The 12,552-nt window shown below is 52.4% G+C and overlaps 1 protein-coding gene and 1 pseudogene across 1 annotated transcript; both read left to right on the forward strand.

Moving 5' to 3' along the window:
• Positions 1 to 5,754, forward strand: part of LOC124647896 — a 36,151-nt pseudogene extending 30,397 nt beyond the window's left edge.
• Positions 5,755 to 10,258: 4,504 nt separating this feature from the next.
• Positions 10,259 to 12,552, forward strand: LOC124647897. The gene is made up of 2 exons (XM_047187748.1): positions 10,259 to 10,381; positions 11,098 to 12,552. The coding sequence occupies exons 1-2, from the start codon at positions 10,259 to 10,261 to the stop codon at positions 12,550 to 12,552; spliced, it is 1,578 nt and encodes a 525-aa protein (XP_047043704.1).

Genomic DNA, 12,552 nt, shown 5'->3' on the forward strand with positions numbered 1-12,552 from the left:
TTTTTGACTACGGTCCGAAGAAGGGCGACGAGCTGAGGATCGAAACTCAAACGGGCGGATATACGTAGCGCTTACGAGTTGGAGACACTTCCAAATATATAATATGTAACTTTTTTCTACTCATATCTTTTGATAAGCTGTTACGGCGGTTGTTCTAAACCATTCCCTCTGTTCTAGCTTGCTTGGGTTTAACATGATCAAAGCTGCAGATCCCACGATGGAACATGAGCGGATGTCACAAAGGGCAACCACACCGGCACCGGCACCGGCTTCCCACTCTCCTGCATCGGCACCGGTTCCTATACCAGCTCCGTTCTTCGCATCTACCCAGCGAGTCCCCTACATCGACATTGGTTCCTGTAGAGGCCCCATATACTACACACTGCCCGGCGAGGCTCCTGCATCGGCACCGGTTCCTCTAGCTGCACCGTTCTGCACACCTGCCCAACGAGTCTCCTGCATCGGCACCGGTTCCTCTAGAGGCACCGTTTCGCACTCGCCCGGCGAGTCTCCCGCATCGGCACCGGCTCGTGTACCGGCCCGGGCTCCTGCACCTGCCCCGGCCGGATCACCGAGGTCTCGGCTCATTGCTGTGGCCACCCGTGTGGTGACCGGGACGCATCCGAAGGCTATGTTCGTGAGTATATGACAGCATAACTCGCTCTTATCTTGATGTCTTCTCTGCTCAAAGTCTCACATGGTTCGGTGCATTGGTGCCATTGACTAATTTTTGGTGGTATCTCTTGCTTTGAATCGAAATTGCCTAAAAGTATCGCCAAGGATCTCAATGCTGGCCGAAGGGGCAAGATTTCCCTCGTCATGGAGAGTGAAGGTCTCACCGTGGAGGGACGGTACTCCGTCGGTCCACGAGATGGCCGCTTGGTTGTTACTTCCGGGTGGAAAAAGTTCATTGACGGTGCCAAACTTCGCATTGGATCAAAGTTGAAGGTCAAGATCTTTCGATGCCAGCTGTGACATGCTTGGTCATAAAGTTCGCGGTTGTCTAGTTCTGTTGCCCCATGAGCCCTTAGCAAATGCATTTGTAGTTATACTTATATAAGGTTATCTTATACTGAACTGCTAATTAATTGTATGGGTGGTAAAACTACGGCAAGCTTTTGCTCTTAGCAAGTATGTATGTATGATCAGCTATTATGATAACTAATGTTTGTGTTCATCTTAATTTGCATTTCCGTTTTAGAAAAAAACTTAATTTCTATTTTGGCTGACATCGTTAGAGAACTATCGAGATTGAACCCACAACATGATTCAAATAGATTCATTACACCGAGCCACATGTCTTGACCTTGCTATACACTACTTGCATTAATCGGTGCAAGAAGGCTTACTCGAGTTGCTCGAACCATGGCGATTCGAATCCACCTTATCTATCTAGAAATACAACCTTTGCGAAAGAGGATTTGCGGTATGGGGAGGCTGACATTGGGGACCCATGAGCCAGCGAGCGTCGTCAACGTTTTAAAGGTGGCGAGGAGATCGAAAGAAAAATAAGCCAAAAATCAGTTGGTAAACAAATTCAAGAAAAGAAACATTTACCTTTACGAGAGGATGCCATGCGGGACCCATGAGGCAGCGGCATCCTCAACTATTTCAAGGCGGCAGGGGATCAAAAGAAAAAAAGGAAATAGCCGAGAAATTAATTAGGGTCAAAAATAAATCCATCAAAGGAAACTTTTATTGTTCATAGAGGATGACATGTGGGACCGACTTGCCGAGCTGCGTCGTCATCGTTTCAAAGGGGGCAGGGGATCAAAAGAAAAAGGCAAATAGCCGGAAATTAGGGGAAAAAAATAAATCCAACAAAGGAAACTTTTATTGTTCATAGAGGATGACATGCGGGACCCATGAGCCGACGGCTTCCTCAACGTTTCAAAGTCGGCATGAGATTGAAAGAAAAAGGCAAGTGACATAATATCGGGAGCCAAAAATAATCCAAGAAAGAAACTTTATTGTACATAGAGGATGACATGCGGGTCCCATTTTATAGCCAGCGGTCTCAACGCTTCCAAGGCGGCACAGGACCGAAAGAAAAATGAAGTAGCCAGAAATCAGGGTGTGAAAAAAAATCCAAGAAAAGAAAGATTTCAATTGGGTTGTATCTGGACATCTGGGCCTTCGAACTATCCTGCTGGGCCTTTTGACTCGTACAATTTCAGCCCACTCCAAAACAGGAAAGGTCGAATTTTTCTAAAAAAAACAGGAAAGTCCTATGCTTCGCAAAAACAAAAAACAAGGAGATTCAACATATAAGTTTGTTTATGTAGATATAAAGATTTAATTTATCCGTTTGCAATAGCTCAAGGCGAAATACAACGTTTATTGTACGCAAAATAAAATATCACATGTTTCTTGTACGGGGAGGCTGACATCGGGGACCCATGAGCCGGCGGCGTCGTCAACGTTTCAAAGGCGGCGGGGATCGAAAATAAAAAAAAGCCAAAAATCAGTTGGTAAAAAAATACAAGAAAAGAAAACATTTATCGTTACGAGAGGATGACATGCGGGACCCATGAGGCAGACGGCATCCTCAACGTTTCAAAGTCGGCATGAGATCGAAAGAAAAAGCCAAGTGACATAATATCGGGAGCCAAAAATAATCCAAGAAAAGAAACTTTATTGTACATAGAGGATGACATGCGGGTCCCATTTTGTAGCAGCGGTCTCAACGTTTCCAAGCGGCACGGGACCAAAAGAAAAATGAGGCGGCGGCATTCTCAACAATTCCGAGGCGGCGGGGGATCAAAAGAAAAAAAGGAAATAGCCGGAAATTAATTAGGGGTCAAAAATAAATCCACCGAAGGAAACTTTTATTGTTCATAGAGGATGACATGTGGGACCGACCTGCCAACGAGCGTCCTCATCGTTTCAAAGGGGGCGGGGGATCAAAAGAAAAAGGCAAATAGCCGGAAATTAGGGGTCAAAAATAACTCCAAGAAAGGAAACTTTTATTGTTCGTAGAGGATGACATGCGGGACCCATGAGCCAGCGAGCTTACTCAACGTTTCAAAGGTGGCATGAGATCGAAAGAAAAAGGCAAGTGACCAAATATCGGGAGCCAAAAATAATCCAAGATTTATTGTACATAGAGGATGACATGTGGGTCCCATTTTGCAGCAGCGGTCTCAATGTTTGTAATGCGGCTTGAGATCAAAAGAAAAAGAAAGTAGCTAGTAATTAGGGGGTGAAAAAAAATCCAAGAAAAGAAAGTTGATGGACATAGAGGATGACATGCGGGTCCCTTGAGCCAACGTTTCAAAGGGGGCAGGGGATCAAAAGAAAAAGGCAAGCCAAAAATCAGAGGGTGAAAAAAATCCAACAAAGGAAACTTTTATAGCACATAGAGGATGACATGCGGGTCCCATGAGCCGGCGGGTCTCTCAACGTTTCAAACGTGGCATGAGATCGAAAGAAAAAGGCAAGTGAAAAAATATCGGGAGCCAAAAATAATTCAAGAAAAGAAAGTTTTATAGTACATAGAGGATGACATGCGGGTCCCATTTAGCAGCAGCGGTATCACCGTTTGAGAGGCGGCAGGGGATCGAAAGAAAAAGGCAAGTGAAAAAATATGAGCAGCCAAAAATAATTCAAGAAAAGAAAGTTTTATAGTACATAGAGGATGACATGCGGGTCCGATTTAGCGACGAGCGGTATCACCGTTTGAGAGGCGGCGGGGATCAAAAGAAAAAAGAAATTGCCAAAAATCAGAGGGTGAAAAAAAACCAAGAAAATGAACTTTTATAGTACATAGAGGATGACATGCGGGTCCCATGAGCCTGCGGGTTCCTCAACGTTTCAAACGTGGCATGAGATCGAAAGAAAAAGGTAAGTGACCAAATATGAGGTGCCAAAAATAATTCAAGAAAAGAAAGTTTTATAGTACATAGAGGATGACATGCGGGTCCCATTTAGCAGCAGCGGTATCACCGTTTGAGAGGCGGCGGGGATCAAAAGAAAAAGGCAAGTGACCAAATTTGAGGTGCCAAAAAAAACTCCAAGAAAAGAAAGTTTTATAGTACATAGAGGATGACATGCGGGTCCCATTTAGCAGCAGCGGTATCACCGTTTGAGAGGCGGCAGGGGATCGAAAGGAAAAGGTAAGTGACCAAATATGAGGTGCCAAAAATAATTCAAGAAAAGAAAGTTTTATAGTGCATAGAGGATGACATGCGGGTCCCAGTTAGCAGCAGCGGTATCACCGTTTGAGAGGCGGCGGGGATCGAAAGAAAAAGGCAAGTGACCAAATTTGAGGTGCCAAAAAAAACTCCAAGAAAAGAAAGTTGATTGCACATAGAGGATGACATGCGGGTCCCATTTAGCAGCAGCGGTCTCAACGTTTCCAAGGCGGCAAGGGATCAAAAGAAAAAGGAAGTAGCCGGAAATCGGGGGTCAAAAAAATCCAAGAATAGAAAGAATTTTGGTTCATAGAGGATGACATGCGGGACCCATGATCCCGCATCGTAAACGGCTCGATCGGAGAACGTTGAACGAGATGGCGCGATCGAGAAAAAAAACAATGCCGGAGAGGCTGCCATCCGGGCCCTACATCCCTCGGCGGTGCGGATTTGCGTTGACTCGGCCGGCGAACCCGAGAATTCGCGATGCACCACGTCCCGGGCCACCATACGCGACGTTTTGGCCGCTTTCGTCGGGCTAGGTGGCCTCAAAAACGAGAAAAAAAGTTTTGACATGCACCACGGAGGGACCAAAATCGTCGGCCATGGTACACCAGCAACCACGGCGCGACTTCAACTTCGTCGGCCATGGCAACTTTTCTTGTAGTGTATAATCAATTCTCTGGGACTCTGCCATCGTGGATTGGAGAGAAGCTATCATCTTTGGTATTCTTGCGGTTAAGATCTAATATGTTCTATGGTCATATTCCGGTGGAGCTTACTATGCTAACTAATCTTCAGTTTTTGGATCTTTCCTACAACAATATATCAGGACACATACCGAAATCTATTGTTAACTACACAGGGATGATTCGAATGAGAGATCGAGATGATGCATCAGGTAGTGCACTCACCTTTGTGTTGGCTTATATGCATTATGACCCTGCTCATTATGGTGAGAATTTTACAGTAGTCACAAAGGGCCAAGAGCGTTTATATACGGGAGAAATTGTGTACATGGTAAATCTTGATTTATCCTGTAATAGTATTACCGGAGATATTCCTGAAGAGATCGGTACTCTTGTGGCTCTAAAGAGTCTGAACTTATCATGGAATGCCTTCAGTTCAAAAATTCCGGACAAGATTGGCTCGTTAGTGCAAGTGGAGTCTCTTGACCTATCACATAATGAGTTGTCACGGCAGAATTCCTACAAGCTTATCGGCTCTCACATCATCGAGTCACTTGAACCTGTCCTACAACAATCTGACAGGCGGGATACCATCTGGAAATCAACTACAAGCACTTGATGACCAGGAATCTATTTATGTTGGCAATCCGGGTCTATGTGGTCCCATGATCTCTAAGAAATGTCTTGGGACCAAGTTCATTCCAGCTACTTTAGAGCATCATGAAGATGTCAACGATACGGTTTCATTTCTCATTGCCATGGGTTCTGGATGTGTAATGGGCCTCTGGGTGGTGTTCTGCACCTTCCTGTTCAAGAGAAAATGGAGAATTTGCTGGTTCTCGTTCTGTGACAGCTTGTATGACCGAGCTTATGTGCAAGTGGCTGTTGGCTGGGCTTCCCGGACAAGACACAACACAGTGGGTAGGAGTTGATATCAACACCAGTGTTTGTTTGACAACACTGCTTCTTGGTGTGCTACAATTCATACCGTGGGGATTTACTAGGTATGGATCTTCTTTACGTGTTGTACTAGTATTAGCAAGAGGCATGTAGGATGTGCCTAAGGCGTATGCATGCACACAATCCACCATGGTTGTTTATCTTGGACACGTGTAAGTTTATGCATAATGAATAATGATGGGCTCTGCACCGAGTGGCCGAGTCCTTTTGTGTGCCTTGTGTCCTCATGGAGTGGTGGAATTCAGAAGCAAGATGAACTAGACCTAACAATGGGTTCTTCTGTGATGAGTGGGGCCAACTAGTAGGCGAGTCTTCTTTTTCGGCTTCTGCCGTCCATCAGGGTATTTTTATCCTATGGCTATATCAACTAGTGAAGCTGCATCACACATTGACTTGAATTTTCCATCAGACCTTGCTTCGGAAAAGGAGCACGTATTAGAGCCAAAACACCCTTACTATTCAGCAGTACGTGCTTCTTATAGACTGAGAGCATCTCCAGTCGCGTCCCCCAAAGCGTCCCCCAAAGGGATTTGGGGCGCGCCGGACAAAAAAAGCGTTCCAGCCGCGTCCCCCAAAGCCCATTTTTTTCCGGCGCGGCCCGATACGGTGTCCGGCGCCCCGAGCCCGTCCCCGTCCCACAGGGGACGCTCCGGGGACGCCGGACACAACGAAAAGCGAGGCGGGCTCCCACATGTCGGCGACTATTTGCATAAACCGTTGGTTCGCGCCTCTTTTCTCGTCGCTCCTTCCTTCCCGCGCCTCCCACCCCACCGCCGCCGCTGGATTTCCCGGCCGTTTGGGCGTCCGATGCGTGCTGCGAGTCGGCACCGTTGTCGCGGCCGGGGCTCCCGCTGGTCGTGCCGCCGCCGCCGCGTCGCCGGCGCCTCCCGGAACGCGCCGTCAAATCCGCCCCACCTCCGCGCACGTGAAGGTGCTCGACGACTTGCCGGGTAGGCGCGATTGGTCGGCTGTTTGTTGCGTCGTCTGCCTCGGTGCAATTTTAACCATTGATTTTGCTTTAGCCATGGACAGCGACGATGAGATGGTTGCCCTCGCTGCCGGAGGACGAGCAAGCGTTCGACGACGACCTGCGGGAGCATTTGCCGATCATCGCGTCCCTCCGAGGACATGCTTGACGCTGAGGCGGAGAAGAGGAAGAGGCCGCGCCGCGGAGGATCAAGGCCGGGAAGAAGGAAGTCGAAGCCCCGGCAGAGGATGGAGGGGCATGCCATGCTGCACAACGACTACTTCGCCGACGGGGCAACACATGCCGACAATTTTTGGCGCCGGTACAGGATGAGCAAGGGCCTGTTCATGAATATCCTCCACGGCGTTCGAGAGTTCGACCCCTACTTCAAGCTCAAGGTCGACGCTGTAGGCGTTCTCGAGTTCTCATCCATTCAGAAGTGCACCGCCTCCATGAGGATGCTTGCATACGGAGCACCTGCCGATACACAGGACGACTACCTTCGCATTTGTGGAGGATCAAAGGAAATACCGTGGCACCTTGATGTATCATCTAGCCCTTTTTATTATATTTGATTACTTGTTTTATTGTTTGTTGTAATTTAATTTGAAAACAATCCTCGAAAACATTTTTTTCATATGCTACATTTGATATAAATGGTTTATGTGTTAAAAAAATTATTTTAAATGTTTGGGGGCGGCGTTTGGGGGACGCGGCTGGGGAGCGACGTCCCCCAAACGCGGCACAAACAAAACACGTCCCCCAAACGCTCAATCCGACGCGGTTTGGGGGACGGTTTGGGGGACGCGGCTGGAGATGCTCTGAAGAGTGTGAAACTCCTAATTAGAACTGGCAATAAACTAAGAAGACTAACCATCCCACTATCACCCACTGGCAGCGGAGGAGCTACCAAGAAATTGTTGGGCGGACCAAGCTAAAGCGGGCACGAAAACTACCAAATACTAAACCATAGTACTCCTAAAAGTAAGGAGTATTACTTTAGGAATCAAGGGGCATGGTTTACATTGGAGAGATTTCTGTCGGAAAATTAGCATCGAGAATTAAGACTCCTAAGAGCATCTCTAGTCGCGTCCCTCAAAGCGTTCCCCAAAGCAATTTAGGGTGCACCGGACCAAAAATCCGTTCCAGCCGCGTCCCCCAAAGCCTATTTTTGTCCGGCGCGGCCCGATACGGTGTCCGGCGCCCTGAGCCCGTCCCCGTCCCACAGGGGACGCTCCGGGGACGCCGGACACAACGAAAAGCGAGGCGGGGAGTGGCGGGGCCGACCCGTCAGCGGCACAATAAATTTTAACCTAACCGTCGCCTACCTCGCGACGGAAGTTATTGGCTTTGCAGCGACGGTGCAGTTCCCGCAGAGGCGCAGCGATGCGTCCCATCGCGCCTAGCTTTGCGTGCCGGCGTTAATGAGCGCCACCGCTCCTCCGCCTCCCTCCGGCCTATAAAAGGGCCGCCTCTCATCGTCCCTCTCACACCCAAACCCTAGCGCCTCTCTCCCAAACCCTAGCCGCCACCATCTCAACAAGACTCGACGCTATGTCTGGTAGAGGCGGAGGCCGACCTCGCGGCCGTGGTCGTGGTCGTGGTCGTGGCCGCGGCAGAGCTGAACGCTCGCCGTCACCTCCCACGCCGTCGTCTTCATCGTCGGAGATGGACGTGGAGCCGGACGTGCTGTTCGAGTTCGTCCTCGTCCTCAAGGGCGACCCGCGCGGCATCCAGAGGCTGCCGGACTCCTTCGCCGAGTACGTCGCCGGCGACGACCGCTCGCGCACGATGCATCTGCGGGAGGCTTCGTGCGGCTACTACCGGTGGATCGTCGACGCGATCTACGACGCGCACGGCAAGATGTACCTCAACATCGGCTGGGAGAAGTTCGCGCGCCACCACAGCCTCGAAGCCGGCTTCATCCTCCTGTTCTCCTACTTCAGCGACAGGGACATGAGCATCAAGGTTTTCGGCGAGACGCGCTGCCGTCGGGACTACCACGACGACAGGGACTACCACGGCGACAACACCGACGAGGAGGACGACTGAGTGTTGTTTCTTCGCAGCGAATACGTGCACGGAGGTTTCTGGCTGTTCTTCCTCGCAAGAACCAACAGGCACCGTCACCAGCTGGATTTTCCAGTTTCGGTGACTGGGTGTGCCCTCGAGTGTTCTTTCTTGGCAGCGAACACACAAAACCTGCGATGACCGGCCTAGTTAGGTTTAGTTTTTTTGTAATATTATATATTTGTGTCCACCACGGTTCCAACTATGTATTAGTTTGTTGAAACCATGTTCCTAACTATGTCTTCGTGTAAACCACGTTCCCAATTATGTATTAGTTTGTGGAAACTGAAATAAAAATGCCAAAAAAAGTATTTTAAATGTTTGGGGGAGGCGTTTGGGGGACGCGGCTGGAGAGCGACGTCCCCCAAACGTGGCACGAACAAAACACGTCCCCCAAACGCTCAATCCGGCGCGGTTTGGGGAACGTTTTGAGGGACGCGGCTGGAGATGCTCTAAAAGTAAAATTTGGGGAAAGTAAATTACATGTGAAGCAGGAACATTGAAGAGGAGGTGCGTTGCGCTCTGCCTGGGGTGCTGGGTTGCTGGCTCGCTGCTGCTAGCCTTGAGGGCCTGGGCGCCGACACGGTCTTGGCGCTGCTACACGCTGCTAAAGTGCTAAAGGCTCGCCTCGGAATGCCTGATCGAGGCTGTCTGGTACTTGAAGTCTGGAACCTCGATCAACCGAACTGAAACCCCTCCCCTCTCGAGAACGGGCCGTCGGTCCGTTGGCTAGCTCTGCGGGAGCGCAGGCTGCCGGCCAGCGTTCGAGTCCTGGTACTCCCGCTGTGCACTCATGGAGTTTCTTCTATAAAAAATGCCAACAGGTGCTAGTGCCTGGGTTGGTCTCTTTTTTTTTTTTTTTGAAACCCCTCCCCTCTCGCGACCCGCGCCGCCCCCTGCGGCGGCCGGACGCGCATATCCCCCTCCGGGGGCAAGCTCCCTCCTCCCCTCCCCTGCCGCCGCCGTCGGCGTGCGCCGCCGGGCCTTGCCCGTGCGGTGCCGGCGGTGGCGGGCTGGACTCTACCCGCGGCTAGGACGGGGGCGCGGGGGCCTCGGGACGGCGGCGGTGAACTCAGGTGGCGGCGGTCTGGTGCGGCGGCGTGATTTCCGCGTGCCGGGGTGGTCGGAGGTGCGGCGGCATCGCCGTTGGCGGCGGCACGGCGCGGCCGGGGTGGTGGCGGCGGATCCTGCTCCACCCGGATCTGGGCCAGTTCGGGCCCCATCTGGGCTGGGCGGGCCATAGCTCCCCCTGACCGGCGGCGGTGCTCCTGGGTTCTGGTGGTGCTGGGGCGTGGTGGCAGGGTGGCGACGGCGCCATGGCCGGCTAGCAGCAGCTTGGCGGCGTGGGCGTACCGGGCTAGGCGGGCCTGGTTGTCCCATGCTGCCATGTCCGGTCGGCTCCCGCGATTGCGGTGGAGGTAGTTCCCTCCCGCTAGGCTATGGTGCCTGCTTCCCCGGCCCTGCCTCTTCGGTCACATCATCCTAGGCCCTGCGTCGAGGACCACCGGGGAGACAGCGAGGATGACGTCAAGATCGTGGTGGCGCGTGCTTGTGGGCGGTTGGTTGGGCGGAGCACTTCGGATGAAAGGGGTGGTGGTGTTGGGGGTTGTGAGAAATCCTTGTTGGCCTTGCCGACGCCGTCGCGGTGACGCCCGAGGGCACCGCCTTGCCTTCCTGGAGGGCGTCGGGTGTACCCCCTCGCCCAATCCCCTCCGTGGACCGGGGGAAACCCTAGGATTAGTCCGGACAGCAGCGGCGTCATCGTCGTCCTCCTTGTTGAAGGTGTTGTTTGGTACGCGGTAGTTCGAAGTGCTAGGAATGTGGTAGGACTTTTCCGGGAGGCGCAACGGTGGCGGGTTGTCCTCGTTCTTGTCGATCTGCCAGTGTTGGTATTCTTTTTCTTTTTCTCTGTTGGTTCCTTTGAATTTGGTTGTGCTGCGGCCCCAGCATGTTTGTTGTATCGTGGTTGTTATATTAATATAGCGGGGCGAAAGCCTATTTCGAGTAGGAAGTCTGGAACCTCCGCCGGCCGCCGCTCAGTCGCACCATGCCTGAACGAACTGAATCGGGAATAGACGGATGCGCTGTAGCTGTTGATGGGCTGGGCTGGGCTGGGCTTTACACATAGCTTAACTTTGTTTCTGCTTCGGGAGGGCGGGCCACGGCCTGGTTTTTCCCTCGAGTTTCCATTCATTCATCATGTTCGCCTCCTTCGCCGGCGGCGGCTCCTCCTCCACATCCGCAAGATCCCGGGCGGCGGCGGCACAAACCCCTCCAGTCCATCCCCGGAGCAATTCATCTCGCCCACGGCTACTCCTCGTCCGCCGTCGCCGATGTCACCAACTCGGAGCCCTGCCCCGACACCGTTTCCTACCTCATCTCGTGCGGCCTCTCCCCCACCGCCGCCGCCGCGGCCACCACCGGTCAACGCCTCCGCATATGTTCCACTGAAAAGGCCGACGCCGTGTGTGCCCTCCTCAGAGACTACGGCTTCGCCAACGCGGACATCGTCCGGACGTTGCGCAGCGCCACGTCGATCCTCACCGTCGATCCCGAACGGATCCTCCGCCCCAAGCTCGACTTCTTGGCCTCCCTCGGCTTCGAGCCCCGCAAGATCGCCAGCGAGCCTTTCCTCCTCGCGCGCAGCCTCGACAAGCACCTCGTTCCGTCCATGCAGTTCCTCCGCGGCATCATCGGCAGCGACGACGACCTCCGCCTCGGCTTCTCCCGCGTCCCTCGGGCCCTCATGGCCGACGTGGACAAGAACATGCGCCCCGCCGTGGAAGCTCTCCGCCGATGCGGCTTGACCGAGGCGGCCATTTCGAAACTCGTCGTCATCAACATGGGCATGCTCATGGCGTCGCCGGATCGCATCAGGGAAGTCTTCGAGGAACTGAAGGCGATCGGAATGCGCATCCCGGACTCGCGCTTCGTGTACTGCTTCAGTGCGATGTGCGGCGTTAAGAGGGGCACGTGGCGCCGGAAGCTGGAACTGTTCCAGAGCTTCGGTGTGTCGGAGGGTGAGGTGCTCGAGGCCTTCAAGACGCAGCCCACGATAGTTCTTTTAGCCGATGAGAGCATAGAAAGGAAGGTCCGGTTCTTGCTGGACGAGCTGAAGCTTGGAATGACTGATATAATGCTGCATCCTGTGATTCTAGGTTATAGCCTGGACAAGTGCATCCTGCCAAGGTGCGCTGTGCTGACAGTATTGATGAGGGAGGGGAAGATCCAGAGAGATATCAAGTTGCTCCAGGCATTGCTCGGTGGTTCCAAGAAATTCTCGACCAGATATGTATGGAGGACAACCTGCTGGAGTTGGACCTGCAGCGGTCGCGCCTCGGGTTCAGCTCCTCCCTACTCTTCCGGCAGACGACTTGCAACAACTTGGATGGAACGCGCGCGTACGGCCGCGTACCTGCCTAGCGATGAGCTGTCACGCGGGACAAGGGAGAAAGAGACGCGCCGCGCGCGGCGGTGCGATGCACGCGAGCGAGAGAGAGAGAGCCCGCCCTACGCGATCGTTGGTTGCTTCACGTCATCAGTACGCCTGCATCTGCCTGGCTGGACCCGCACTCACGCGTTTCCCTTCCTTCCTTTTAATCATAATCATTGCCCTGTTTTTCAACCACGCGCGCGCGTTTTGGATTGGATGCATTATTATTCGTTTCGCTCTCTGCAAGACTGCAACGCAAAAGAAATGACCCACCGCCTGACAGCCGCGCCAAACGTGTAG

Source organism: Lolium rigidum, chromosome 4 (genome assembly GCF_022539505.1).
Source record: "Lolium rigidum isolate FL_2022 chromosome 4, APGP_CSIRO_Lrig_0.1, whole genome shotgun sequence".
In the NCBI taxonomy this organism is placed as follows: Eukaryota; Viridiplantae; Streptophyta; class Magnoliopsida; order Poales; family Poaceae; genus Lolium; species Lolium rigidum.